The sequence below is a fragment of the Cibotium barometz genome, chromosome 15 (assembly GCF_041138505.1).
Source record: "Cibotium barometz isolate CiBa-2024 chromosome 15, ASM4113850v1, whole genome shotgun sequence".
In the NCBI taxonomy this organism is placed as follows: domain Eukaryota; kingdom Viridiplantae; phylum Streptophyta; class Polypodiopsida; order Cyatheales; family Cibotiaceae; genus Cibotium; species Cibotium barometz.
The window spans coordinates 27687258-27714765 of record NC_141060.1 but is presented as its reverse complement, the minus strand read 5'-3'; the positions used below and the strand labels follow the sequence as shown (position 1 = coordinate 27714765).

At 45.2% G+C, this 27508-nt stretch overlaps 1 protein-coding gene across 4 annotated transcripts in view; it reads right to left on the bottom strand.

The window, feature by feature from the left end:
* The window catches only part of LOC147631126 (uncharacterized), a 68003-nt gene that overhangs the window by 36221 nt on the left and 4274 nt on the right, over positions 1 to 27508 (bottom strand). For all 4 annotated transcript variants that reach the window (XM_086809470.1, XM_086809469.1, XM_086809468.1 and 1 more), the window contains exon 2: positions 6249 to 6308. In XM_086809470.1, coding sequence (XP_086665596.1) covers positions 6249 to 6308 — 60 coding nt within the window. The remainder of the gene's footprint in view (positions 1 to 6248; positions 6309 to 27508) is intronic.

The window sequence follows — 27508 nt, the reverse complement described above, 5'->3', positions numbered from 1 at the left end:
CAGCCATGCGAAAGTATTACAATGGATTTCATTATGGACTTGCCACGTACCCAACAGGGTAATGATGCAATTCGGACAATTGTGGACAGGTTTAGCAAGCAAGTTCATTTCTTGCCGGTCAAAAAGACCATCAACGCTGAGCATATGGTTAAAATATATCTTGCACAAGTGTTCAAACATCATGGAATGCCGAAGTCCATTGTGGGCGATAGAGATCCCAGGACTACAAGTCTCTTTTGGCGAGCCTTATTTGATAATATGGGCACCAAATTGACCTTCTCATCAGCTTATCACCCACAAACGGATGGGCAAAGTGAGGCTGCAAATTCAGCTCTGTTGGATCTCTTGAAATGTTATGTGGCGGATCAGAAGTCTTCTTGGGAGAAGTACTTACCGCTTGTGGAATTTGCATACAGCGACACGGTGCATGCATCTACGAGAAAGGCCCCATTTGAGATTGTTTATGGTAAGGTGGTTTTGCCACCCATTCTTCACACAAAGGATGAGATATTTGCAAAGCTGATGAGTATGTAAGAGACTTGGATATTGCTTTTGCTCAGGTGCGGACAGCCATTGCAAGGTCACAAGACAAACATAAAAAGGCTGCCAACAAGCATAGAAGGCAATTAGATGTTAAAGAGAATGATTGGGTATTGCTGAAATTTGAGAAAGTAAGACTTGCAAAGAGACCTGGCAAAGAGGGTGCATATCCTAAGCTTGCAACCAGGTACTATGGGCCTTTTCGAGTGATCGAGAAGATCAATGAAGTGGCTTTGAGATTGGCATTACCTAGTCATTGGCACATACACAATGCTTTTCATGTGAGTCTCCTTCGCAAGTATGTAGGGCCGGAGCCCAGTGAAATGGTCATTGAGGATCCACCAGAAGTGGATGAGCTTGAGGAGATCTTGCAACCAGAGCAGATTGTGTATCACAAGGAACGCAAGCTTGCTGCAGGCAAAGTTGTGAGGCGTTACCTTGTGAAGTTTAAGAAGTATCTTCCCATTGATGCTAAATGGGTAGATGAAGAGTACTTCAAAAATTGCCCGCGTGTGCTTCAGACATATTTGGATGCTTTTCAGTTGCGGACTACTACTTAGAAGCCGGGGAGGATGTCACCATTTGGCCACCCAATTGGTCCACCCGTGCTTTCTTATCATGTATGTACATTGGACTGGTGTAGATGGCAGTTGTTTATGCCGAGGATTGATGCCACTCATGTGATACTGTAGACTTGGCTTTCCGTTGGGACTTGTGCCTCCGTGTACATGCCCGGAAATGCTTGGTGGATTGGTGTTCCATTGGGTCTGGTACCTCGTGTACTTGCCTAGAGCACGTCTATTTTGGTATAGTCTCATGAACGGGGATTGTCCATACCAATGTTGCATTGCATAGCATCTTTATGTGCTTGCCTGCAAATGAAATTGCATGCTGTTTTCATGCCTGCATGACCTATGTGTAGTTCCGGGCTAGGGGACGCCCACCCGTGAACCGTGTGTGTGAAACTGTCTGCTGACATGGTTGTGTGGTGGTAAGTATTACCCAATCTAGGCTCAAATAGCCCTTAAGACTTAGCCAATATTTATAAGTGAGTGCGTTCCCACTTCATTAAAGTTTGGGCGCCCAAAAGTCACTTATAAATTATGACCGCTTCCAAGTTCACACTCACTGAAGTCCCGAGACGGACAAGACTCAATGTCCAGGACCTGATCCTCCCCTTTTACTCATAAATGGGCATCTCCCCATGTCCCTTCACCTGATTGGACCCCAATTCACTTACTTATTAAGAGAAAATTCGTGTTTTCTCTTCATGAAGATTTTTGGAGGCTGAAAACTCTGTTTTTCCACCATTTCTCTCCATTTCCAAGCTCTCCATAGCCATACCCAACTTGCCAGGATGTTTTCCAAGATTCCAAGAGTGTTTCCAAATGCTAATCACTCTCCTACACACTCCCAATGACTGAAATTCAGCAAAACAGCTCTCTTTATTGCTGTAATTTCTGGTCTTTTTGCTGAAAACCCTAATTTCAGCTCTCCTTTCTCAAGTTGAACCATAGGGGAAGCTTTCCCAAGGTTCCCTTCATCCTCTTGAAGACTTTTGTCGTTAAGAAAGGCGACAAATCAAAGATTTCAACACTCCAAGGACTTCCATCGCCAAGACTTCCGCTGTCATCGACTCTACTTGCTATTGGTAAGCTTTTATGCTTAAATATGGGAGCAAGTAGCAGGAGGGAGGACTCGGATTACAAGATCACATACCCTGTGTAGTGTTCTCTTGTCCTACGTGCTCTCTTGCAGATTGTTGCTACCATGTGTTGGTGGAACAATAGAGAGCAGATGGTAGGGAACATGGGCACTTGAAAGGGTAGTGTGGGTTGCAAGTCTACATCGACAACCACTTGTTTGCAATACTGTATTCATATGCATTGGTATGGAAATCTGGTCAGAAATGCCCATGACACTATGTACTTGATTCTCCCAAGATCAATATACTTTATTTGAGGGAGGGGTAGGCCGTTCCGGCCCATTGTGTGTCTCTTGTCAATTCAGCAATTTACTTCTTGTATTTTGAGCAAGTGTCCATCAAATCTTAGTGTATTTAAGTGTATTGATTAGCATTGTGTTCAACCAAGTTACATTCTCCCCAGCCCTCAAAAAGAAGTGGGCCAGAATAAGTCAACCATGCATTAGCACCCCAAGAAATATCAGTAGGGTCACTCCTCAATCTGCCCAAGAGCTGGGCTATAGGTGCCCTGATGAGTTTGACACTCCCATAAGCAATGATACACTATCTCGGATGGAGCTGGACATCTAGGACAAGATTGGTCCACGCCAAAAATAGATCTCCACTTTTGTGTGACAGATGCAATATATGGAGTGACATCATTCAGAGTCTTTTGACCACTTGGGCCTGCATACAGGGATCTTCTAGAGCTGTAGACAAAATCTTCTAGAGCTGTAGACAAAACGCAGCAGATTTATAAGAGAGTGGAACCATGGTAATTAATTCTCCACTCCCTATTGGTTGAGATTTCCCTACCTTTTGGTTTGAGATCTCCCTTTGTATGATTTTATTTTACGTAATAGAAATCTCTTTAAAAAAAGTGCGTCAGAAACATTGCTCTGCATGTCCCCCTAGCTTCGAACTCTGTCTAAAGAGGCATGACTTCAACACTTCCCCAACTGTCCTTATCCCTGTGGCCTTAACAGCCCCTTCTTTGGAATTATTTTGGCGCATTTGTTGCTATTGTTATGTCCCTCGCTTGGGACCTTCCTAAGTCTCGAGGGCAATTGCCAAACGAGCTGCCCCTAAGCATGTGTGCCCACCTAATTCTTTGAGCAATCTCTCTAAACCCTACACTCTTATTTTCAGTTACGCATTTTTTATTTAAATTTGTTATTTGAACGATATTCCACTCTCCCCTATGACGTTTGAATTTAATTATGTGGATTCACATTTATTTCAGTTTCTTGCTGCACTTAACGAGTCAAAATGGTCTTTTTAATGCAAAATAATGGCACATCTTCTACACTGCATTATGCTGAATACTCACTTACTTCAAATACCTCAATAAATACCATATTCTCCCCCCCGTCCACTACATGAGCAAGAGATGGTTCAAAAGGGTTGATGAATGAACTTCACCCCAGAACAGATAATCACACAGCACAAGGGATGGTGGCAACTCCTCAATAAAATTCTAAAAGGGGATTTTGTTATTTGTATTTGAGTTGATGTGTTAATCTATATGATCCCTCCCGTTTACCCTGTCAAGTCAGAAATGGAGCCAACATTCGCTGATAATGAAGGCCTTCATGAGGTGTTGATTTCCAAGAGCAAATCATTTTGCATCGAAGTGGGAGTTCCAGTACCTGCTAAAGCTTGAGGGTGCATCAAGCATTTTGGTTGAATGAGAGCCAACTTACTAACAATTCTCTGTTTTTGCTGCAAGCTTATCATGGAAGAGGCCAACTGCAGACTTGGTGGTGAAGAACTTATCACATTCAACCTCACAGCCATTATCACTTGGCCTGCCAGATCAGGACTGCAAGAGGCCTATGGAAAGGCAGCTCTCATGCTTCCCATACTATGTCAGCAGTATCTTGAGAAAGAGCCTTGGCTAGCCAAGCAGCAATGACAAGAGCCTAAAAATTGAGAAGCATTCTTTAAAGGATTACTCTCCCAGCTGTTGTAGCCATTTCACTTCCCGCTTAAGCAGGACTTGCTTTTCATGTTCTTTCATTCCAGCATAATTTGTTGTAGCTTGAGTATGTTTGTCTTCTGATATTATCTCTATGTGTACTCTCTAGATTTCATATGGGCATGTCACATGAATCAGGCCTTAAATGCATGTGCCGAGACTATGTGAGGCCATGTACATGGTAGACAAGGGAGATTTAGGGTTAGAAAGACCATTGTGAGCCCTTATTTAGCAAGGATACGGTCGTGCAGTGATTGTCAGGGTTAGGGTTTCCATGTGGTAGCTTAAGTGCATCCCAATGACAGGTTAAGCAGCAGGCCTATGCGAATGAGCAAGTTGGGAATGTTCTCTGAAACTAACTTCAAACAGTCGCCGCTGCTAAGGTGCTTCGAAGGGTGAGCTCGCGCTGCTGATTCCTGCCCCTGCCTCTGTCCCTTCTTTTCCTGCCTGCCCCTTCTGCCTCTACCCCAGCCACCTGCTCTCTGCCCCACCTCTGTCATTCTGCTCCCGCCTACCCCTTCCGCCTCTACCCCAGCTTCTCCCGCCTTACCTTTGCTGCTCCCGCCTGCCCCATTGCTGCCCCTGCCTGCTCTTCTGCTCCTGCCTCTGCCCCAGCTGCTCCCGCTTTGCCACCACCCATCTGCTCCCACCTCTGCCCCCCTTCATTTGCACCCGCCTCTGCCCCCCTTCACCTGCTCCCACCTCTGATGCTCCCGCATTCTACTTCCGCCTTGCTACACCCCCCTTGTCCTCCCCCGTTCCCCTTTTTCTTTAGCAGCATTTTATTTGGACTTAAGTCGGCCGCCCACACATTCTCGATTGGCTTTATGGCTTCTTCTACCGCAGCCAATCTTTCGTCACCCCCACTAGTCGGGAGAATCATCAATTTTTCTCAAGACGAGCTCACCTCTCTTCAGCACGACATTGACATTGAGGTCCAGACCACCCTTGTTGCGAGAGTTTATGGTTCTCACCCCTCTCGTTAGCAGGCCGACTGTGATTGTTGTATGTCTTTTTCATACTTAATAGAAGTCTCTTTCTGAAAAAAAAAAAATGAGCAAGTTGGGAACTAAAAGGCAGCTAGACACTGCCATTGAACACTGCTGGACACATTCAGTCACTGTTGGAAGTAGGGGACACTGCGTTTCAGGCAAAAAGCAGAAGCAAGACCAGACCAGCCAAAGCCGTGGGCAGCCTTGGGGCACCCACAAAACAACCTGGCCAGATGCCCAAAAGGGGCTGCAGGTGAAACACCCCTTGATGATTTGGAGCTTGGCTGAATGCAGCCTCACTCCAAACGTTGTATTTAGGAGTCCCACACAAAGGCAACAGAATGTTAGTGGCCACCAATTGAAATTGACAGGTCACACAGAGCGTTGAATCGAGGTTACATTGTTGTGGGGTTTTTTTTGTGGGGGGGAGGGGGGGGCTTGGGACCCAACATTATGTCCTTGTGAATGAGTATTGTAAGTTTCTGATGTCTATACAATTCGCGCGCTCCAGTGTTAAGTTCAATTGTGTTGAATTAAATTGCTTCTGCCAGACTCTCCAGAGCTTTTGTTCTACTCATCAGCACCATGTGGATTTTGCAAAGCAAAGCACAGGTTTGATGGACCTTGGATAAGTATACAACCCATTTTTTGACCAGGAGTTTTGCACAGGACAAGAGATTAGACTTTTAAGAGAGATATTTGCACCAAGAACCTGATTGACCAAGATTTATACGGTCCTGGCATTGGCAGCTCAAAGACTGTGGGTCAAATATAAGATGACTACAGAATCACTTCCTCAACAAAAACTCGAGGAGGTGATCTGATACCTAAGCTTGAAGGTCTTTCTTGTGAATCATCAACACCTCCTTTCAATCTAGGCATTCTAAGTAAAGAGGTGTTGGGACTGAACTTAATGATTTCAAACATTCTTTGAAAGGTTCTAACTATTAGATGGAGCATGAAAAGCTCACCTGCACCAAAGATATCGAGAATTGTCTACTCTCCTCTGTCGTATGTCTTCTTCTAACTATTAGATGGAGCATGAAAAGCTCACCTGCACCAAAGATATCGAGAATTGTCTACTCTCCTCTGTCGTATGTCTTCATCTCTATGCCTGCACTCATGCAAATTAACAAGAAACTTTTAGACGCTTCCCTCATCTTGCTTTGCAAACCCAAAATGTCTACAACTTCTGGAAAACACCAAAAGGATGTAGTAGAAGAGGAAGGCTTTGCAAGGTTGTAAAAAAACAGGGGTTGAGAATACAACTATGACCTACGCAGGGCTTTTTATAAATTAGAATTTTTAAGGGAAAAAATCATTAATTACCTCAAGGCCTTGGGAAGACTTCAAAAAACAACTGTGCTTTTTTTATCATTTAGAAGAGAAAGCCTCATTTGTATATTTCTTCATATCCCCTCACAAACACGTGCATATGCAAGACATAAAACACCTCAGCCAAAAACAACTATGATTCAAAGTAGCCTCAGACCTTGGAATGGTCTACTAGGGATAGGCCTTAGTCAACAATTGGCTCCCTAAAAAGTTGAAAATTTCCATGAAAAAGGAAATACATTCTTGAATTAAATCACCTTAGAACAAGAGGCATGAAACACACTTGAGCACTGCGCTATGAACATACCATGGTGATTGATCCACAATGTACTTTCTCTTTCTCTAAAAGAAACACTAGAAGTGTTGGACATGGCGTGAGACTCTGCCCTACCCTCTCCCACGCATCGCGTCTCTCTCTCTCTCTCTCTCTTACTGGCGCCGCTGCTCTAACCTCTGCACATGGCGTGAGCCTCTGCCCTACCGTCTCTCGCGCATCGCGTACCTCTCTCTCTCTCTCTCTCTCTCTCTCTCTCTCTCTCTCTCTCGTACTGGCGCCATGATGAGATATACCATGGACATTATTGTATCACTTTGGTCTCATAGGCCCATTGGGTCTTTAGTAGACGCTTAATCTCTCTCTCTCTCTCTCTCTGTCTCTCTCTCTCTCTCTCTCGTACTGGCGCCACTGCTCTACCCTCTGCACATGGCGTGAGCCTCTGCCCTGCCCTCTCTCGCGCATCGCGTACTGGCGCCCTGCTCGCCGCCGCTTACCCTGTTCTGGCTATGCCCTACTTGCCACCACCGCCTGCCCTGTCCTGGTTGCGCCCTGTTTTTTTCCCTGCTCTCGCGCACCGCGAACTGGCGCCCTACCTGCCGCCGCTTGCCCTGTTCTACCTCCGCCTACCCTCTCCTAGCTGCACTCTGTTTGGCATCTCTGCCTCTGCCTGCCCTCTCCTAGCTGCGCTCTATTCGGCATCTCTGTACTGTGTTCAGGTTGTCCGCGTGCGTTTTCCCACCCACCCTTGCTTAGGTGCAGCAACTAGGGGGAAATAGCCATAATGAATCTACAGGAGCTGGAGGCATACATTAAGACAGTGGAGGACAACACCAATAAGTTATTGGGCGAACAAAAGAAGGTGCTGGACAGGGTCTTGAACCAACATGAAAAACAGTTGGAAGGCCTCCGCAAGGAGATCCAGGGAAAGAACAAGATTGAAGAATTGGCAGCACAGGTAAACCACCAAGAAGAGGTGATTCAAATGTTGAAAGAGACCCAGCTACAACAAGAAGGAATGCCAGAGGCTACCCCAATGATAGCGGAACTCCAGACAGAAATGGAAGCCCTAAAGGCTACGGTCAAGGACCATACAGTGGAGGAAGGGGAACTGAATATTCAGGAGGGTCTAAGGACTGACTTGGAGCAGTTGAAAGCTACGAGTCATAAGCTAGCGGGAAGAACTGCATACCACTAAGAAAGATTGGGTGGAGGTGCTGAAGAAGCACAAACCCCCACAGAGCATCATACATGAGACTCTGGAGGTGGAGAAATGCAGGAAGGATAGGGCCCTCCATGTGTGAGTGCAGGGGCTACAGGCGGGGACTTCCCCTAAGGAGGATGCCATGATGCTTTACCAGATGCTAGGAGTCGACAGGATCGCCCCCCCCCTTTACAAATACATGGAGGGCAGGCAAGGATATGACACGAGAGCGGCCCCTCATCATTAGATTCCTTGATGCCACCAGCAGACAAGCCTTCTTAGACAGGCGGGCTGCCCTCAAGGGCACACAGGTGTACATGGGAGATGATCTCACTCCAACACAGGTGGCACACCGGCATGAGGCGATGGTGACAGTTCATGAGGCCCGCAGAGCAAGCAAGTGGGCTATCTACAGAGATGGTAGGGTCATTATCATTGAGCGCCATCCCAAATAGGGACGCGGGTCTATGATACCAAACACCTAAGGTTAGCAATATGGAACTGCAAAATGGCATGTTGTGGTCGAATCCAGGAGGCTTGAGTCGAATCCAGGAGGCTTGAGCAAGATTCTCACAGGCAGGGACGTCATTTTTTATGCAGAGACTCATCAGAGCCCTGAGAGGGGCTTACCATACATAGCCGGGTATGAGTGGGAGTCAGCTTTTCGAGGCGAGACCCAGGAGGAGTACGTGGCTCTGGAGGGGTAGCTGTCCTTTTTAGATCCCATCTTCGACAAATTCTCAAGATCGTCCGAAAGGACGAGGATGCATGGTATCTTTGGGTGCAGCTACAGCTTAGCAGTGACAAAGTCATCCACATTGCTGTGTGTTATTTTGCACCACGCCACTCCCCTTACGCCGCACAACATGGCCACTCACCGTACTTACCATTATATGGGGATATCATGGAGTTCTCACAGCTGGGGGGAATCCTCCTACTCGGGGATTTCAACGCCAGGACGGGAAGTCAGCAGGTCCCACTACTCAATCTAGACGACCCTATCAGACTACAGGAGCTGGACATCAGTGACACAGAACTGCACCGATCATCACAAGACCGTGAGAAGGTCATAGTGTATGGGAGATATTTCTTAGAGCTGGGAGCTGCACATGGTCTCGTTATCTATAATGGGATGTTCCGATGGCCCTCCTCCGGCGCCCTCACCTCCTTCCCTCACTCAGGAGGTACTAGCATCATGGACTACCTTATGGGATCTCCGGCTTTGGCACACCTTCTCCCCGACTTCTCCATCCCGCCACCCCTTTTTAAAGCTGACCATGCCTACCTCTCTTTCACTCTTACCTGCACACCACCCGTCCCTCCACCACCACCCCCCATCTCACATTACACTCAGGTCCTTTTTGATCTCACGAGCTTGACCTTGTAAAAGGGGTGCCTTTGTTCGGAATGTGGTGCTGTAGTGCCCGAGTTCTTAAGGGGTGCATATTGGACAGTCTGGGCCTTTTGCTAGGTGGCCATGAGGCGGTTGGAGTGCAAGCTAGAAAAACAAGACAAAGGGATGCCCTTTGGTGAGGTGGTGGTCTGTAGAGTCAGTTGGGAAGATGCCCTTCTTGGTGTTCGAGCCGTGGAGCTTTGAGACATGCATGTTGCTCCTCATGTTGCTTGAGGTGATGGGAAGGTTGACTACATGAGGATTCAGATGAGGTGCGTTCAGCACGCTTGGGGCCCGTGGCCTCAGCCTTGCAGGTATGAAATCGAGTTGCTATAATTTCTGCTCCACCTTTGTGAGGAGGTAGATTGAATTGTAAATGACAACCCATGATGACTTCCAATCAACCAACCACATCTACCGCCAACTCTAGCATGTGGAACCTACTATCCCCCTATCCACTCTCACATCACAGCTCACCACCATACTCCACACATCCGCCACCGCTTCTTTCATCTGCATGCGGTGGTCTACCGCCAAGCCACCTTGCGGTTCCATGCCCCAGAACTGTTGGTATGATGACGAATGTCGGGCCACACACTCCCGTCTTAGGCATGAGGGACAGATTGGGCAAATCACGAAGCGCCAAGCGCAACGGATTTCTCAACGGCTCACCCAACGCAAGAAACGGGAGTTCTATGCTCGGAAAGAGGATGAGTTATACCGACTTTTCTTAGGGCCGAACTGCAAAGAGGCCTGGAGGAAACTCAGAGAACATCACCCTCCCACACCTATCACCTGCTTGGACACATGACACTCCTATGCACGCTCCCTCTTATCATATCCCCCATCAGCCACCCCTACCCGCACCACCAGTGTATGTATTATGTATGTATACATAATACATACATAAATGACAACCCATGATGACTTCCAATCAACCAACCACATCTACCGCCAACTCTAGCATGTGGAACCTACTATCCCCCTATCCACTCTCACATCACAGCTCACCACCATACTCCACACATCCGCCACCGCTTCTTTCATCTGCATGCGGTGGTCTACCGCCAAGCCACCTTGCGGTTCCATGCCCCAGAATTGTTGGTATGATGACGAATGTCGGGCCACACACTCCCGTCTTAGGCATGAGGGACAGATTGGGCAAATCACGAAGCGCCAAGCGCAACGGATTTCTCAACGGCTCACCCAACGCAAGAAACGGGAGTTCTATGCTCGGAAAGAGGATGAGTTATACCGACTTTTCTTAGGGCCGAACTGCAAAGAGGCCTGGAGAAAACTCAGAGAACATCACCCTCCCACACCTATCACCTGCTTGGACACATGACACTCCTATGCACGCTCCCTCTTATCATATCCCCCATCAGCCACCCCTACCCGCACCACCAGTGTATGTATTATGTATGTATACATAATACATACATAAATGACAACCCATGATGACTTCCAATCAACCAACCACATCTACCGCCAACTCTAGCATGTGGAACCTACTATCCCCCTATCCACTCTCACATCACAGCTCACCACCATACTCCACACATCCGCCACCGCTTCTTTCATCTGCATGCGGTGGTCTACCGCCAAGCCACCTTGCGGTTCCATGCCCCAGAACTGTTGGTATGATGACGAATGTCGGGCCACACACTCCCGTCTTAGGCATGAGGGACAGATTGGGCAAATCACGAAGTGCCAAGCGCAACGGATTTCTCAACGGCTCACCCAACGCAAGAAACGGGAGTTCTATGCTCGGAAAGAGGATGAGTTATACCGACTTTTCTTAGGGCCGAACTGCAAAGAGGCTTGGAGGAAACTCAGAGAACATCACCCTCCCACACCTATCACCTCCTTGGACACATGGCACTCCTATGCACGCTCCCTCTTATCATATCCCCCATCAGCCACCCCTACCCGCACCACCAGTGTATGTATTATGTATGTATACATACATACACACATATACATACATACATATTGCATACACACACACAAAGACAAGCCTCTAGTTGTTTTTCTTTTCCAAGTGTGTGTGTGTGTGTGTGTGTGTGTGTGTGTGTGTATACATACATACATGTATGTGTCAAAATACGCAGCGGAGATGATAGCCGAATCTGAGAGCACAAAAGCAAGTAGAGTGCAGAAAATAGACAGCACAAGAGAAGGAGAGAGATAGGCGTGTAACTCTTCTCTATACACAAGATCCCGAATACGAAAACAAGATACAATGATGTGGGGGCCATGGGGCCATTTTATATGGCCCCATACATGCAATCGGCCTGTGCAGAGGCAGCCGACTGGGCCTACATGTCCACGACCAGCCCAATCCAGCAGTCGGCCAGCTGTGCACAGTCGGCCAGCAAGCAGGAGAGGTCGGGGACCAGAAGGGGTAGTCGGCCAGCATCCACATCCTCTGACCAGCAGTCGGCCAGCATTTGGATCAGCCGGGGTGCTGAAAACTACCTCCCACACCTGGTAAAATAGGGAAAAATGGGAAAAAAATACGGGGAGTGAGGAAAAATGAGAAAACACCTACAAAGGGCAGGCACACCCACAACAAAGGCCCTGCTGTCTGATAAAGACAGGAGATGACTTCTAACACCCCCTCTCAGCTCCTGGTTGTGAAATCAACCCTAGGGAGCTGGAGTGCCGCCTGAGCGTAGCCTGAGGCAGAGACTTCGTGAAGAGGTCCGCCGCACTGTCCTCCGTCGAACAATAAAGTAGCAAGATGTCACCAGCCAAGATCTTCTCATGTACAAAGTGATACTGTATCTCTATGTGCTTGGTCCGGGCATGGAAGACCGGGTTCCGAGCAATAGCTATATAACTCTCGTTATCACACTAGATGACTGTGGGCTCCTTCGGTGGAAACCCAATCTCGCCTAGCAGCCTCCGCAGCCACACAACCTCGCAAGCAGCACCACAAGCAGCCCGGTACACTGCCTCTGTCGAAGATAGGGCAATAGTTGGCTGCCTCTTACTGCTCCAAGAAACTGCTCTTGAGCCGAGGGTAAAACTGTATCCTGAAGTAGATCTCCTCGTGTCTGGATCTCCTCCCCAATCTGAGTCACTCCAACCTTGAAGTCTGACTCCATCCCCTCCTGTGTAAAAGAGCCCTAGATCCTTCGTACTCTGCAGATACCGCAAGATCCGCAATCTTGCGTCCCAATGAGACTTCAATGGCGTCTGCATAAAAGAGCTCAACAGCCCCACGGAGAAGCTCAAGTCCAATCTAGTGTTCAGCAACCAGATCAATGAACCAACCAACTTCCGATACTGCGAGGCATCAACTGGCTCACAAGGATCATTAACAGTTAACTTTGTATTTGGGTCCATCGGCGAAGTAATAGGCTTGCAGTTCTCCATCCCAAAGGCCTCAAGCAACTCATGAACATACCGCTGCTGAGAGACAAAAAACCCCCTCTGGGTCTGCCAGATCTCCAATCCGAAAAAGAAGTGGAGTAAGCCTAGGTCGGTCATCTCAAACTCCTTTGACAAGGCAGCCTTCGTCACGCCAATGTGCTCCACATGACCGGCGGTGAGAATGAGATCATCCACATAAAGGATGACAATCGTAACCATGCCGCGTTCCCGAAAGAGATGTAGGTTGGGATCTGCAACCGATCTCTGAAAACCAGTCCGAACAAAGAAAGAATCAATCTTCTGATTCGAAGCCCTAGGAGCCTGCTTAAGACCATAAAAGGCCTTATGTAACCTGTAAACCATCCCTTCTAATCTTGGAACAACAAAGCCTGGAGGCTGCTCAACATACACCTCCTCCTGCAAGTCACCATTAAGGAAAGCAGATTTTACATCCATTTGATATACGGGCCACCTCTAAGAAGAAGCAAGGACAAGAACGGTCCGAATCGTGGTCATCCGTGCTGTCGGTGCAAAGGTATCCTCGTAGTCGATGCCTGGCCGCTGAGCATAACCTTTAGCCACAAGTCTGGCTTTGTGTTTGTCCACCGACCCATCTGACGCATATTTGGTCTTAATAAAGACCCATTTGACACCAATGACTGACCGTTTCAACGGCCTCGGTACCAACTCCCATGTATTGTTCTTCTCGATGGCATCAAGTTCCACCTGCATGGCTTTCCTCCAAGTATCCTGTGAAAGGGCTTCCTTAACGGAAGTGGGCTCCTTGTCCCGCATAATACGAGACATCAAAGCATAGTTTACCTGAAGAAGCTCTGCTGTATTGCTTTTGTCGCGGACTCTGTGCGATCTTCGAGGGCCGTCCTCTGTGGTCCACTCGGAGGGTAGCTCCGTGACACCTGACTCCCGAAGGCTGTCCATCAACCACCTAGGTACTCGAACAGATCGGGGAGCCTCCTGACGTTGCGGGGGCTCTACTCCAGCTGCGAGCTCAACCTCCTTTGCTGACTGAGGTTGATCAACTGGAATAATAGTCTGGGAATCATCATCAGACTCTTCTGGATCTCCAAGAAGTGGCGGCTCCTCGACAGTGGATACTGGAACATGCTCATCAAAGACTACATCCAAGCTGTATCCCTTGGAAAGAGAATTATACCCCACAAATATAAGCTTGCGGGATTTGGAGTCAAGCTTCCCCTTCTGCTTCTTCAGAATATGTACATACGCATCACTCCCAAAAACACGGAAGTGGGAGACATCAGGTTTCCTACCAAAGTATGCCTCAAACGGAGTCATATTAGGTACTGAAGTCATTGGAGACCGGTTGAGGGTATGGACAGCCGTTGCCACAGCCTCTCCCCAAAGTGGACGAGGAAGATCACGATGCTCCAGCATGGTCCTCGCCATCTCCACCACAGTCTTGTTTTTGCGTTCTACAACTCCATTCTCTGAAGGCGATCCTGTATTGGCCAGTTCCCTCTCGATGCCATGATCTACACAAAATCTAAGAAATACATTCGAGGAGAATTCACCCCCTTTGTCAGTCCTGAGAGTCTTTACCTGCAATCCAGACTCTTTTTCCACCATCAGGTGCCAATCCTTGAACCGTGCAAAAGCTTGGTCCTTCTGTGAAAGAAAGTAGACCCACGTGAAGCTGGTACAGTCATCAACAAGCAGCATGAAATAGAGAGATCATCCCAATGATGGTGTCTGCTAAGGTCCACACAAGTCAGTGTGAATCAACTCCAATGGTTTTGAAGCCCGCCTGGAAGCCTGCTTCGGAAAGGATTCCCTGTGCTGCTTACCACGTATGCAAGAACTGCAACATCCTTGCCTGCTGCCAACATCTGGCAAGCCAACCACCATCTGGTCTCGGAAAGCTCACTGCAGTGCATCCACATTTAAGTGGCCAAAACGAAAGTGCCACAGATCTCTGACCTGAGAACCTATCAATGAGGAGAGTGCAGACAGCTTGTAGATACCATTCTCCACACAGCCTTCCCAAATAACCTGGCCAGTCTCACGGTCCCGTAGAGCAACTGAATGCTCCTCAAATTCCACCCGAAAGCCAGTATTGCATACTTCATGCACTGACAGAAGATGGAAACCAAGAGCAGGGACGTAAAGAACACGGGAAGCATGCTTGCCCCCCTTGCCCTCGAGAATAATCTCCATCCGGCCCTCACTGTGTATCGGAATGGTGGAGTTGTCGCCAATGAAAATGCAACCTGACTGCCGTTTTAGATCCAAAAAAAAGTCACGGGACGGAGTCATGTGCCTGGAAGCACCACTGTCAAGAATCCATTCCCAGGTATCCTTTGCGGTGAAGCCAACTGCCTCCTCGCTCGAAGACGATGAAGCATCGGAGTCCATCATCTCTAAGTGCACAAATGCAGGAGTCTTTGCAACTAAGGCTGAAGAATCAGCACTCTTCCCAGTCTGCTTAGGACACTTCCTCCAATAGACGCCTTTCTCGCCACAATCATTGCAGGACCTCTCGACCTTCAATTTCTCTCGTTCTGTGGCAGGCTTCTTCTCAGAAGACTTCTCCGGTGAAGCCTTCCCTTTGCCCTTGTTGTTATTCCGGCCTATCGGCCGCTGGCCAGTTAAGGCTCCGCTGTGAGGAGGGTTCGTGAATCGTTCCTCCTAGTCCAAGACCATGGGCACAAGCTCCTCCTAGGTAATGGTGCTGAGCCTGCACTGGTAATCAAAGAGAAGTAGAAAGCGGAATACTGAGCAAGCAAGTGGGACAGCAAAGTAATGGCCATATCTTCTGATGATATCTCCTTCCCAGCATGGAGGACTTCCTACTGAAGGGCCTGCAGCTTGTTAATGTGCTCCTGCATTGTCGACGACTTTGCAGGGTTCATAACCCGCATCTGTACTTCCAAGGAAATCCTCTTCATGGGCGATACCCTGTTATAAAGAGAAGCCAAGTGCTGCAATATGCCTCTGGCCAGCGTCATATGCTTTACGTGATTGATTACTTGCGGTGTGCAGTTGAGGAAGATAAATGACCGGACCCTGGTGTTGACACGATCCCACATCTGTGCCTGTGCCTCGCGGTCCTTCCTCGTTGACAGTAACTCCTCTTCCTCTGCTTCCGGCCATGGAACCCCGATAACGATGAAATCAGCAAGGTCATATGACTCCAGCACAGACTCCATCATAACCTTCCAGATGCCGTAATTGTTCCCGTCCAACTGACGGTCCACTGGGAACGTGGGGAGAGTTGGGATCTTCACATGCTTCTCAGCCAGCTCCTCTAACAAATCTGCCATCGCGGGGATGTAACTGAAAAGGGTGGGTGGAAGGGGAAAAAAAACTTTAAACCTGCAAGTGGCTGTCCAGCAACTCAACCCGCCTTCCTCTTGCTTCTTCTCTTCCCGAACAGTCCCTAACAGTCCACCAATCAGCAACGCAACAATCCCCCTCTTGCTCAGAAAACTCCCAAGATCTTTCAAGAGCCTAGGGCTCTGATACCATGTCAAAATACGCAGCGGAGATGTTAACCAAATCTGAGACCACAAAAGCAAGTAGAGTGCAGAAAATAGACAGCACAAGAGAAGGAGAGAGATAGGCATGTAACTCTTCTCTATACACAAGATCCCGAATACGAAAACAAGATACAATGATGTGGGGGCCATGGGGCCATTTTATATGGCCCCATACATGCAGTCGGCGGCCTGTGCAGAGACAGTCGACTGGGCCTACATGTCCACGACCAGCCCAATCCAGCAGTCGGCCAGCTACACACAGTCGGCCAGTAAGCAGGAGAGGTCGGCGACCAGAAGGGGTAGTCGGCCAGCATCGAGATCCTCTGACCAGCAGTCGGCCAACATCTCGATCAGCCGGGGTGCAGAAAACTGCCTCCCACACTTGGTAAAATAGGAAAAAATGGGGAAAAAATACGGGGAGTGAGGAAAAATGAGAAAACACCTACAAAGGGCGGGCACACCCACAACAGAGGCCCTGGTGTCTAATAAAGACAGGAGATGACTTCTAACAGTATGTGTATATACATACATATATGTACACACACACACACATACACACACACACACACACACACACACAAACACATGTATATGTATATGTATACGTGTGTGTGTGTGTGTGTGTGTGTGTGTGTGTTTATGTTATGTATATGTATATGTACATACGTGTTGTATATACGTGTGTGTGTGTGTGTGTGAGAGAAGAGTCAACCACGCACTGAAGAGAGATTTTGTTGTTCATCACTGTTACACACACACACACACACACACACACACACACACACACATATATGTATACATTTGTATACATATATGTGTGTGTGTGTGTGTGTTTAAACATAAACACACACACACACACACACACACACATATATGTATACAAATGTATACATATATGTGTGTGTGTGTTTAAACACACACACACACACACACATATATGTATACAAATGTATACATATATGTGTGTATGTGTACACACATATATGTATACATTTGTATACATATATGTGTGTGTGTGTGTGTGTGTGTGTGTGTGTGTGTGTGTTTTTTTAAACACACACACACACACACACACACACATATATGTATACATTTTTAAAAAAAAACACACACACACACACACACATACTCTTTTTTTTTTTTTGTAAAACCAGTTGAAATTGCATTATATCATAAATGTACAAAAGGGTTTGACATCAAGAGGATGTCTGAACCCTAGAACTTAAAAAAGCAGTAAAAAAGTTCTATGCAAGATCAGGGCAGTGCTCAAGAAAAGAGCCTATGCCCTATCCATCAGAAACAGTAAAAGAAAAGCTGAACACAAGAAACATCCAAATCTTCCTCATGCACGGCATCATATAAGGACTGCCGCAACGAGGCTCAGAAGAACTCATAAGGGTGCTGAAGGGGTGAATTCAGATATGCATGATTTCGCTGTAGCCAGAGGGTCCATAAGGCCTAGTATCTGATCCAATGGAAGAAAAGAGAATACTGTGACAAAGAAGCTGATAACGTGCCAAACATCCAGAAAAACTTGTAGAACCTGTGTGCAGAAAATCTGAGAGATAAGAAATAGGAGATCTTGTCCAGAAGGTCTCTGGAATATGAACAAGACCACAATAAATGCGGAATACTCTCAGTAGTATGATGACATCTTGGACAAAGAGGAGAGGCAATCCTTCTTTGAGCCAATTTCACTCCCACTGGAAAAATACCGACAATGCATCTCCAGAGAAAGAGTCTCTATTTCAATGGCATTTTCAACTTCCATATCAATGTCAGTTTTGCTTTCCACCAAGCTAAAGACTTATCCAGATGCCAAAGAGAATTAGCATGCTGAGCAATCCATGGAGGAGGTAATATCAATCGATAAGCCTGTATAAAAGTCAATAGATGCAAAGGTTGAGAGGATAATCTTGAACTTGAAGACTGAAGATGCCAATCTTGAAGCCTGTCTCTTGCATCCAATGTTGGAATCGGAATGAAAGGGTGTAAGAGATCTGCAATAGCTTTCCATATAGATCTATGATGCATCCCAAGATTGTATTGTTGGCATGCTGCCGGAAAAGAAAGAATTTGCCCTCTAGTATCTACTACGTCGTCAATGAACCGGATGCCCAACTTCATAAGATTGTAAGCTCTGATTGGTTGTTGTACAGCAAGGGGAGAGTAAAAAACAGCACTCCAATGTATGCTTTCCATTCGAAGCGAGGAAGCTATAGAAGCAGGATGGGGAGACCATTTGATGCGAGAGAGCACTTTCTTCCAATCCTGAATCAAGGAAGTAGAAAATGGACAACCAGGGATTTTACCTTGAAATTTGCCAAGTACTACTTCCGATGGATCAACCAACCAACGACCATAAGAATTTGTGCGCATCCGACCACACAAAATTGCCAACATGATAGACCAAGGCTGCTCTTGTTGAGAAAAGGTTTTGAGCATAGTGATCTTTCTTGCCAGCACATGAAATTTAATGTTTATAATATTCAAACCACCATGCATTTTTGGCGAGCAAAGCAGGTCCATTTTAAGCAACCTTAAAGCTTTTTTATGAAGCTTAGTTTTCCAAAAAATCTCCATGGCTTGAGACATAGAAGAAGAAAGATCCACACACACACACACACACACACATATATATGTATACATTTGTATACATATATGTGTGTGTGTGTGTGTGTGTGTGTGTGTGTGTGTGTGTGTGTGTATACATATATGTGTGTGTGTGTGTGTGTGTGACGGCGGTGGAGACCTGCTCGCCTGCTCCCTCGATCTGCTCGCCTGCTCCCTAGACTATCTGCTCGCCTGCTCCCTCGATGAGTACGTGTGGTGAGGCGCCTCTTCCTGGACTATGTCGGGCTCCTTCCTGGTCTGTTTTGGCCCTGCAGCTCTCTTCGCTCCCTTCTCTTGTTCCCAGTTGCGCTGTCTTTTCATCATCAATCTGCTCTTCTTCCTGTCTTCTGCGACCTGCGTACGTGTATAGGACTGTCTGTGTGTGCGTGTGTGTGTGTGTGTGTGCGCGCACCTCCAACAGGTCACTGTTTTTTCCCTTCTGTGTAAGATAGTTTTCCATAGAGCTGTCCCCTTTTTCTGATCTGTGCCCTCTGCTGAATCGAATAGTCTCGATGCCAGAAACAAGCAAGTTTTATATCAAGAGAGCTCTTTCTCCTGAACCTAAAAGACAATTAAGGGAAACTCTGCCCCCCACAGCTCCTTCATCTGAAGATGCTTCCTATGTTTTTGATATGTTGAATGAGGATTTTCAACAAAGTAGAAGAGAATGGATACTACCTGCTCCGGAACTCACCTACAAGATGAAGTTGCCTTCTCTTGTGCATCCTCTGAAGAAGCTCTCTCAAACTGCAGTCATCATCTTTTTTCCAGGTAAAATACCCTCGGCTAATGATGTGGGACAATGGGTGAATTCTCTCCTAGGTGGATGCTATGTAGAAGGAGTCTATTTTGCCTCCAGAGGATTTTATGAAGTTCATCTCTTGGATGTATTGACAAAACAAAAGATGCTGGAAATGTCCCCTTTATTTTTTGGTCGTCAAATGGTGCACATCATGCCCTGGTCTCCTAATAAGGATTATCAGAATCTCATCAAACATCACTGCCCTGTATGGGTTGAAGTCGTTGATTTCCCAGATTACATGAGAACAGAGCTTCCAGGCTTAGCGATGACATTGGGACAAGTGATCTGTCCCCCTCGTCCCACAGGTAACAAAAATCGTTTTTGCATCTTATGGGATACTGATAGACCAACCCCCTCTTCTATTGCAGTTGAGATTGAGGGTGTTAATTTGGGAAAGAAATATTTCACTTTGAAATGGGGCATTTTTGCTGGAGCTTGTTTCTCTTGTCACAAGTTCGGGCATCTAGCTTCTGAGTGTCCCTCAATCCTTCATCCGCCTCCTCCAGCTGCCATTCCTCCGCCATCTAATAAAGGAGGTCAAAAGACTTATGTGGAAAAGACTGAAGCTAAAGGAGCAAAGCCTTCAGTTCCTACAGGGAACCAAGCCAATTTAGCCCAAAACAAGGATAAAGAAAAAAGCAAGCTAGTGGAAAATAATTCATCTTCTCACGAGGGTTGGCAGAATGCAAAGAAGACGGTGCCTCTCAAACAAAGACCTCTCCAATCTCGCAATTGGGATGCTTCTGCTCCATCTCCTGGTCAACCTTCTACCTCTTCGGACAGCCCCATCTCAAAGGCATGGGTCAATGCAGTTAAGAAGGGTATTCCACTTTGTGAAGAAGATGATTTAGTCAGGGAATTGGATTTTGAGGGTCAGCAAGACCCTGTGGCAATGGCAGAGGCTTGATGCCTCCCTTTCTCTTTCAGGACTGTTCATCTCTTGTACATATTTTCATGCGTACTTCTCTTAAATGTTTTTCTTATAATATACAGGGCCTCTGCAATCAGCATAAATGGAGGCTCCTATGGCATTATATAAACAATACTCATCCTGATGTTGTGTGTCTGCAAGAGCATAATCAGCATTCTTTTGCTGGCCAGCATGGGTTCTTTTCAGGCTATGATATATTTTATGCAGGATCTGGACAATTCTCTGGGCTGTGCATTTTAGCCAAGCATGATCTGCAGCCCTGTGTAGCATATAATGATCCTTGTGGCCGATGGATGATTATCCAATGCATGATCAATGGAGAGATTTTTGAAATAGGCTCCTTGTATGCCTCTCAAATTTCAGCTTCCAGAGCTCAAATGTGGGACTCCATTAACCAATATCCTTGGTCTTCAAATGCTCTACTTTGTGGTGATTTTAATAATTCCCCTCACTGGAAGGACAATACCACACATAAATCCCATATGATTCCCTCTGAAATCCAGCGATGGGAACATATGACTTCTTCTCTTCATACTGCAGATTTATGGACAGCAACTCACCCTTCGGTTTTGGGATTCACATATCATCATAATGCTTTTACAGAATATTGGGCCAGGCTTGATAGATGGTATCTTATTCATGCTCAGCAATATGATGATTATACATGTCAAATGTGGACTGATTATTCTCAACAACTATCTGATCATACTCCACTTTGGCTCAACCTTTCTTTTGGTATGCCTCTGGATGACATTCAGCTCTCTTTAGTCAGACATTTGCAGGTTAATCAATTATATCTTTCTCATGAAAAATTCCAGCAAATGATCAGATTGGCTTGTAAGCCATTGTTATCTCATGTTCAGGAGGATCTGGATTTTGCTTGGAACTCTTTTGTACATCGTATTCAAAATGTCATTAAGGAATATGGAAGATGGTACATGGCAGAAACCAGACAGCATATCCAGTGGGCAAAATCATACAAGCAGTCCTTGGTACAGATTAGCCATCAAAGGTCTCTTTCTGCTTCTGAACAGAATTCATTGTCTTGTGCTTCTTCCATAATTGATGCTAATGATAAACGCAAGCTTTCCAAATGGCAGACAAGGGCTAGAGTTAAACCTATGCTAGATAAGGGCTGCTCCTCGAAATCTTTCTTTCGAAACTTACACACGTACAGACAAAGTCAATCTATCATGAGAGTCAGAAAATCGGATGGTCTTTGGACCCAGACTTTATCTCAGCTAGAAAAACAATGTCTGGATCATTTTCGGCTTCTTTTTTCTCTACCATCTTCTTCTACATCTCAGGCTGCATTGGCTCGAAGCAGATTTATTGAGCTTGTTTCTCCTATTGTTTCTGTGCAAAAAGCTTCAATGCTGGAAATGTCCTTTTCGGATACAGAATTGGATGAAGCCCTCAAGCATTTGGGTAAACATAAATGCCCAGGTTGGGACGGTTTGACGGTTGAATTTTTTGTAGCCTTCTGGGCTGAATTGAAGGGTCCAATCTTGAAGCTCGTTAATGTAGCCTGGCAGCATCAACATCTTCCCTCAGCTTGGAAGCATGGTCTGGTTAAGCTTCTTCCCAAAAAACCCCTGTGTGAGACAATGGATGACTGGAGGCCTATCACTTTGATGCCTGTTATATATAAACTTATTGCTAAAATGTTGGTACACCGGATAAAGGATATCCTTCATGATGGACTTCATCCCAGGCAATATGGTTTTGTTCCAAGAAGGCATATACATGATAATATCTCCAATACTCTCATTGCAATGGAATATGCAACATACTCTGCTCAAGATGTCTTGGTCATGCAGGTGGATGTGGCAAAGGCATTTGATACGGTGCAGTGGGATTATGTTTCTCAAATCATGTCTAAACTTGGTTTTGGGCCAAAGCTAGTTAATGTCATATATTGGCTTTACTCAGATTCCACTGCTCAATGCTTTATAGGGAAACATTTGTCTGAGTCTTGGACTCTAGAACGATCAGTTCGACAGGGATGCCCTCTCAGTGCTCTGTTCTATGCTATTGCTTCGCATCCTTTGCTTCTTTACATGGATCATCTGGTTGATACTAGACAGTTAGAGGGGCTTCAGATTTCTGGTTCACGGCCTTTCATTGCACAGGCTTATGCAGATGATTCATTCTTCATGCCAAAGAACAGTCCTTTGGAGCTTCGTCTATTGATGGATACTCTTTCAGATTTTGGGTTGGCAGCTGGTTTAAAAATTAATTTTCAGAAATCAAAACTCTTACCTCTCAAGCATTGTGACTGGCATGCTATCCTGTGGCCCGGCCAGATTATTTATCCGGAAAGCATAGTAAGACACTTGGGCTATCCCATTGGCTGGAAAATCAGAAATAAGCAACAAATATCTTGGGTGCTAAACAAAATTAAGGACAAATTAGAATATTGGAAGATCTCCACTTGGCCATTACATGTACGGCTTCGAATTGTTCAGTCCATTGTTCTGGCTTATGTCCAATTCTACCTTCCTCTCTTACATTGGTCATCTCGAGATCTTTCTTCTTTTATGTCTCAAGCCATGGAGATTTTCTGGAAAACTAAGCTTCATAAAAAAGCTTTAAGGTTGCTCAAAATGGACCTGCTTTGCTCGCCAAAAATGCATGGTGGTTTGAATATTATAAACATCAAATTTCATGTGCTGGCAAGAAAGATCACTATGCTCAAAACCTTTTTTCAACAAGAGCAGCCTTGGTCTATCATGTTGGCAATTCTGTGTGGTCGGATGCGCACAAATGCTTATGGTCGTTGGTTGGTTGATCCATCGGAAGTAGTGCTTGGCAAATTTCAAGGTAAAATCCCTGGTTGTCCATTTTCTACTTCCTTGATTCAGGATTGGAAGAAAGTGCTCTCTCGCATCAAATGGTCTCCCCATCCTGCTTCTATAGCTTCCTCGCTTCGAATGGAAAGCATACATTGGAGTGCTGTTTTTTACTCTCCCCTTGCTGTACAACAACCAATCAGAGCTTACAATCTTATGAAATTGGGCATCCGGTTCATTGACGACGTAGTGGATACTACAGGGCAAATTCTTTCTTTTCCGGCAGCATGCCAACAATACAATCTTGGGATGCATCATAGATCTATATGGAAAGCTATTGCAGATCTCTTACACCCTTTCATTCCGATTCCAACATTGGATGTAAGAGACAGGCTTCAAGATTGGCATCTTCAGTCTTCAAGTTCAAGATTATCCTCTCAATCTTTGCATCTATTGACTTCTATACAGGCTTATCGATTGATATTACCTCCTCCATGGATTGCTCAGCATGCTAATTCTCTTTGGCATCTGGATAAGTCTTTAGCTTGGTGGAAAGCAAAACTAACATTGATATGGAAGTTGAAAATGCCATTGAAACAGAGACTCTTTCTCTGGAGATGCATTGTCGGTATTTTTCCAGTGGGAGTGAAATTGGCTCAAAGAAGGATTGCCTCTCCTATTTGTCCAAGATGTCATCATACTACTGAGACTGCTCCGCAGTTATTGTGGTCTTGTTCATATTCCAGAAACCTTCTAGACAAGATCTCCTACTTTTTATCTCTCAGATTTCCTGCACACAGGTTCTACAAGTTTTTCTGGATGTTTGGCACATTATCAGCTTCTTTGTCACAGTATTCTCTTTTCTTCCATTGGATCAGATACTGGGCATTATGGACCCTCTGGCTACAGCGAAATCATACATATCTGAATTCACCCCTTCAGCACCCTTATGAGTTCTTCCGAGCCTCGTTGCGGCAGTCCTTATATGATGCCGTGCATGAGGGAGATTTGGATGTTTCTTGTGTTCAGCTTTTCTTTTACTGTTTCTGATGGATAGGGCATAGGCTCTTTTCTTAAGCACTGCCCTGATCTTGCATAGAACTTTTTTACTGTTGTTTTTAAGTTCTAGGGTTTAGACATCCTCCTTATGTCAAACCCTTTTGTACATTTATGATATAATGCAATTTCAACTGGTTTTACAAAAAAAAAAGTGTGTGTGTGTGTGTTTAAACACACACACACACACACACACACACACATATATGTATACATTTGTATACATATATGTGTGTGTGTGTGTGTGTGTACAAGTGTGTTTAAACACACACACACACAAAATGTATACATATATGTGTGTGTGTGTGTGTGTACAAGTGTGTTTAAACACACACACACACACACACATATATGTATACATTTGTATACATATGTGTGTGTGTGTGTGTGTGTGTGTGTGTGTGTGTACAAGTGTGTGTGTGTGTGTGTGTGTGTACAAGTGTGTTTAAACACACACACACACACACACACACACATATGTATACAAATGTATACATATATGTGCGTGTGTGTGTGTGTGTGTGTTTAAACAAACGTATACATATATGTGCGTGTGTGTGTATACATATATGTGCGTGTGTGTGTGTGTGTGTGTGTATTTAAACAAACACACTTGTACACACACACACACACACACATATATGTATACAAATGTATACATATATGTGCGTGTGTGTGTGTGTACACACACACACGCACATATATGTATACATATATGTGCGTGTGTGTGTGTGTACACACACACACGCACATATATGTATACATATATGTGTGTGTGTGTGTGTGTACATATATGTATACATTTGTATACATATGTGTGTGTGTGTGTGTGTGTACACACACACACACACACGCACATATATGTATACATTTGTATACATATGTGTGTGTGTGTGTACACACACACACACACGCGCACATATATGTATACATTTGTATACATATATGTGCGTGTGTGTGTGTGTGTGTGTTTTAAACACACACACACACACACGCACATATATGTATACAAATGTATACATATATGTGCGTGTGTGTGTGTGTGTGTGTGTGTGTGTTTAAACACACACACACACACATATATATGTGTGTGTGTGTGTGTGTGTGTGTGTGTGTTTAAACACACACACACACACATATATATGTGCGTGTGTGTGTGTGTGTGTGTGTGTGTGTGTGTGTGTGTGTGTGTAACAATGATGAACAACAGAATCTCTCTTCAGTGCGTGGTTGACTCTTCTCCAAATCAGTTGGCTTTAGACGAGAATGTGAATATCAAGGTTTATCATCATGCTCACAAGAATGAACAAGGTTCTCTGTACTGAATTTGGCAAATCTCTCCAAGAGTTGTCTCTTGAAGAACGTTTGGTTCATGATATGCTGCTTGATGACTTTGTGGGCGGTAAAAAGGATTGCCGGCGGATCCTGATTTTCAGTTTGATATCTCTCTCCCTTCGGTGGTCTCACCCACTAAAGAAGTTCTTAGAAAATGCTGCAGTGGTTTTTTTCCATGCAAAATGCCTCTTGCATGAGGTGGCAATGGATAAAATCTGAATTGCATGGAAATGTAGTAAATGGTGTGTATTGGGTTGCGAGAGGATTTTATGAGGTTCTTTTTAAAGAAACTAAACACATAGTAGCTTAGCTCGAGAAATTGCCTCTCATGTTTGGCACTTAGTTGGTTCATGTATTATCGTGGTTGGCCAATAACGACTACAAAAGTGTCAATAAGCATAAATGCCCGGTGTGGGGTCACAAAAACGAAGCATTTCCCTGAACATTTCCATGAACATTTGCCTATGTTGGTTGCTTCATTGGGTAAGGTGATTTTTCCCTTTGTCTTCTATTCACTAGCATGGTAGAGATGCACTCATTGGTCTTCAGTGTTTCCTCAACCACTTGCACTATAGGAACCATGAAAGGTTTGCTTTTTGGCCTCCATTGGACTTAACACTATGGCGGATGTCATAATAGATAAGGGATTTATGTTGACTTTTCCACAAGCCTGTCTGAAACATAACTTGGGTCTGCATCACATGCGAGTGTGGAAAACTATTACTATGATGTTGCAGACTTTTGAACCCATCCCACCCTTGAATGATCAGGACAAACTTCATGATTAGCAACTTGTTAGTCATACCAGTTGTCTTCGATTGGATGTACTTTCGGCAAGTAATGTGTATAAATTGCTGCTTCCTTCCCAATGGATCCAGCCTCATGCTAATACTTTATGGGGATTACATAAGAATACTAAATGTTGGAAAGAAAGGCTTCGACTAATTTTGGGTTGTAAGCTACCTCTCAAACAATGTCTATTCTTATGGAGATGCCTTGTGATAATACTTCCCATTTTCACTTTTTTGGCAAAACAACATCTCTAGTGATAGATGTTGTAGATGTGGACGACATGCAAGGTCCGTTCCGTATCTTCTTTGTCATTGCACGAAGTCCAGGATTTTCTTGCAAGCACTGACTCACAATCTTTGAGGACTTTTCCATCCTTCAAAGGAGGAAAACTCTTCTGGATTTTTCGTGTTTTTGCCATCTTGCATGGACTAGATTTGACACTTTCACGATATGGATGAGATACTAGGCACTCTCACTATTTGGAAGGCTAGGAACCATATTATGTTTCAATAGCCTTCTCTAGATGCTCATGCTTTCTTTTGTATCAATCTTTGCCAGTCCCTACATGACTATATCAACAGCTGGAGGCTATTGATACCATCCAATTTGAAGTCTTTATCTACTATTTCTAGCTTTCTTCCTTGGATGACTCCTCTTTGAAGTACATCCTCCGCATGTATATATATATATATATATATATATATATATATATATATATATATATATATATATATGTATGTATGTATGTATGTATGTATGTATGTATGTATGTATGTATGTATGTATGTACATGCATGCATGCATACACACACAAAGATAGGCCTCTAGTAGTTTTTATTTCCCAAGTATGACAAACCCGCACATATGTGTGTGTGTGTGCGCGCGCGCGCGCGT